At 42.8% G+C, this 2803-nt stretch overlaps 1 protein-coding gene across 1 annotated transcript in view; it reads left to right on the forward strand.

The window, feature by feature from the left end:
• The first annotated feature begins 1579 nt into the window (after positions 1–1579).
• LOC104522776 (uncharacterized protein KIAA1958 homolog) overlaps positions 1580–2803 on the forward strand; it is a 5195-nt gene continuing 3971 nt past the window's right edge. Inside the window, exon 1 of the mRNA XM_029084310.1 lies at positions 1580–2711. Within this exon, the coding sequence (XP_028940143.1) occupies positions 1580–2711 (1132 nt within the window). The remainder of the gene's footprint in view (positions 2712–2803) is intronic.

Here is a 2803-nt window from a genome sequence, read left to right on the forward strand (position 1 = left end):
CTGTCCCCACGTGTGTGCTCACCTTCAAAGCCACCAAGGGCCTGTTCTCACCAGGAAGCCCTGTCACATTTAGGCCAGAGCTGCTCAAAGAACCGGTTTAGACAAGATTCCTGCATCCAGTGTTTTCAGTCTGGCATCTTTTACTACCACTAAATGCAAAGCTTTTCATTAATAATAGGCTACTCTGCCTGGAGCAAAGGCTGCCACTGTGAGCTGTAAAGGCAGGGGTGTCAGTCACACAGCATCCAAGGCTTCCTGGCTCTCTTGCCATACCTGTGTTGACACAGGTAAGTTATGTGACCAATTGTTCTTCTCTCACCCGTTACACACCAATGACAGTGACTTTCTAGACTACTACACAGCATGTTTCAAAACAGATGGGAGAATTTCAGATTTAGTCTCTAGTAAATATAAGTTATATATGCAAATAATTCTTTAGTTAGGAAACTACTTCTTTTTACTATTTAAGAAGTCAGAATCTGAACTATCTTCACTGTTTCTGTTTCTGCAGTTCACTCTGTTTGCAGAAGTAAGGATTGCTAACCACAGCCTGTGTTCAAAGTGCCAGTGCTGAAAGGAACATCTCACAGAGAGGTTTTTAAAATTCTATTTTCAATATTGATATTTTGTTCCAACTTTTGTTGGTACACTGTAGAGGCTAATCCTACAAATATTTACACAAGTCAGGCTTTCTCTGTATATTTCATTCAAGCTCAATGGGAGGCCACTGTAATGAAGACACCTGTTCTGCAGGAGCATTTATTTTGGACTGAGCATTGAAAAATTTAGTTGCATCTGCTAGCCCTTTTTTTTTTTAATATGTATATATACACACATGTAGACACACACACATGTATGGTGATTATTTTAGGTTCTGAGAGAGAAAGAAAGAATATTCAGACAGTCACTGACTGATCTCCACCTGAGAGAAGGCTCAGTGAGATAGGAAACAGCAGCATGGTGAGTATTCATTTATAGCATAAACAATACCATAGACAGAACCAACTATAGCATTAAAAATTGTAGAATTTTTTTTTTTAAAACAACTTTTAGACATGTGGATGCAAGGTCCGTTTTTTAATTTCTAAAAAACATCCCACAAAACTTATTTGTATCTCCAATTTCCCTTTGAGGCAGGTAGTGCTGCCATTTTGGCAGATGAGAGAAGGACAGGCCCTGTTGGCCGTGGAGAGGTGGGAGAGTGAGAAGCTGATTCCTGACACTTTCCCCTGTTATTTTCTGTGGGTACAGAATTGTCTGTGGGATCCAAGCTTGCTTGGGTCACAGGACTCAGATTTGCAAACAGAGCACTACACTCGAGCGAGTTACCTCTCAGTTGTGCTGTGGATTTAGAACACGCTCGTGAGCAGCTGCTGTGGCTCAGCTGAGGTGTGATAAATTCTTAAGCTGAGCTACTTGATCAGGACTCAGGGCCCATTAGTACACATTCATTTTATCTAGAATCAGTTTGTCATTCCAGGACCATGCCCACAAACTAACCTCCAGGTCTTCCGAGTGAACAAATTAATTTATTTATTGTAAAGAGGAATCACTGAGCTACAATTATTGCTCTCTTGAGATGGGGCTAGAAATAGCCCCCACGACTGCTTTTTCACTTATCTCCAACACATTTTTACAGAATGAGAGTGTTGATGACAGAAGGTGCAGCAATGCCAGTTCACCTTGGACTGATCTCTCCAATCTTGTGACCTGGGCACACACTCATGGGACCATCTGCAATCAAATCCCAGCCTTGGAAATTAAGCAGAACACAGGTCATTCCAGCAGGGACAGTTCTGTTCTGTGGATATGTGCAGCTGGACATGCCTATCACTGGCAGTATGGAAAACTATACTTCAGAAGCAGAGAAGAGAATGAAACTGCAGAAAAGAGGAGGAGGTTAGTGTTTTCTGAGTCTTCATCAAGAGAAGCTAATTTAGATGAAAATAGGTTCAGGATGAGTGCATCTTTTAAGAGGGCTAAAGCAGATGCTGTTAGCACAGGGTCATGTAGCAGATCTCCAGGGGTCACTCGGCAGAGAGGCAACACAGTCTACACCATACATAATGAACCATCACCCAAAGAAAGTCGAAAAAATAGCAAATCCATGAAATCTTGCTTTGCAGCAGAGCAGCATCCGTCAATATCTGGTAGTGAAGTCAAAACTGAAAGGCATAAGGTGAAGCTAGAAAGCAACAAAGATCTAGTCATCATCTCTGATGAAGTGCAGTGTATATCAGATGAAGACAACCAAGGAGACAGAATCAAGCAGAATATTCTGTCAGAATCACAAATTAAAGGTATAACTGCTGAGGCAGATTGGCACATGCATCACAGTCAGAAGATGGCAGTTAAGAAGCCAACAGCCATCCAGCCATCTGGCTATGCCCCCACAGGAAAGCCACCCCTAACTCAGGCCTGCATTCTAGGGTGCCCCATCAGCAACCAAGAAAGCCTGGACAACAGTTTATTGAGGTTAGGTCCTCTTAATCCTGCAGAGCCCATCTCTGAAACTTCTAGAGCAAGAAGTTCCTCTGGGTCAGCAATACAGAATGAACATTTAAAATCTGTTCCTGTCTCCAACATTGAAGCAAAGGACCAACTTGAGTCACCTGCCTCTCTGACATTCTTTGAGTTTGAAACCTCTGTAGCTGTTGAGGAGCAACTCCAGCTGAGCCCTCCTGAGTGTGGCACATCAGGAACATGCTTAAGTGGGAATGTTACTGAAAACTCTGAGGAGTGTGAACCGTCAGGATCTGGGCATGCACCTCATCTTTCAGCCTCACTGAGTCTGGAGAGCAGG

Source organism: Antrostomus carolinensis, unplaced genomic scaffold, assembly GCF_000700745.2.
Source record: "Antrostomus carolinensis isolate BGI_N321 unplaced genomic scaffold, ASM70074v2 scaffold35933, whole genome shotgun sequence".
NCBI lineage: Eukaryota > Metazoa > Chordata > Aves > Caprimulgiformes > Caprimulgidae > Antrostomus > Antrostomus carolinensis.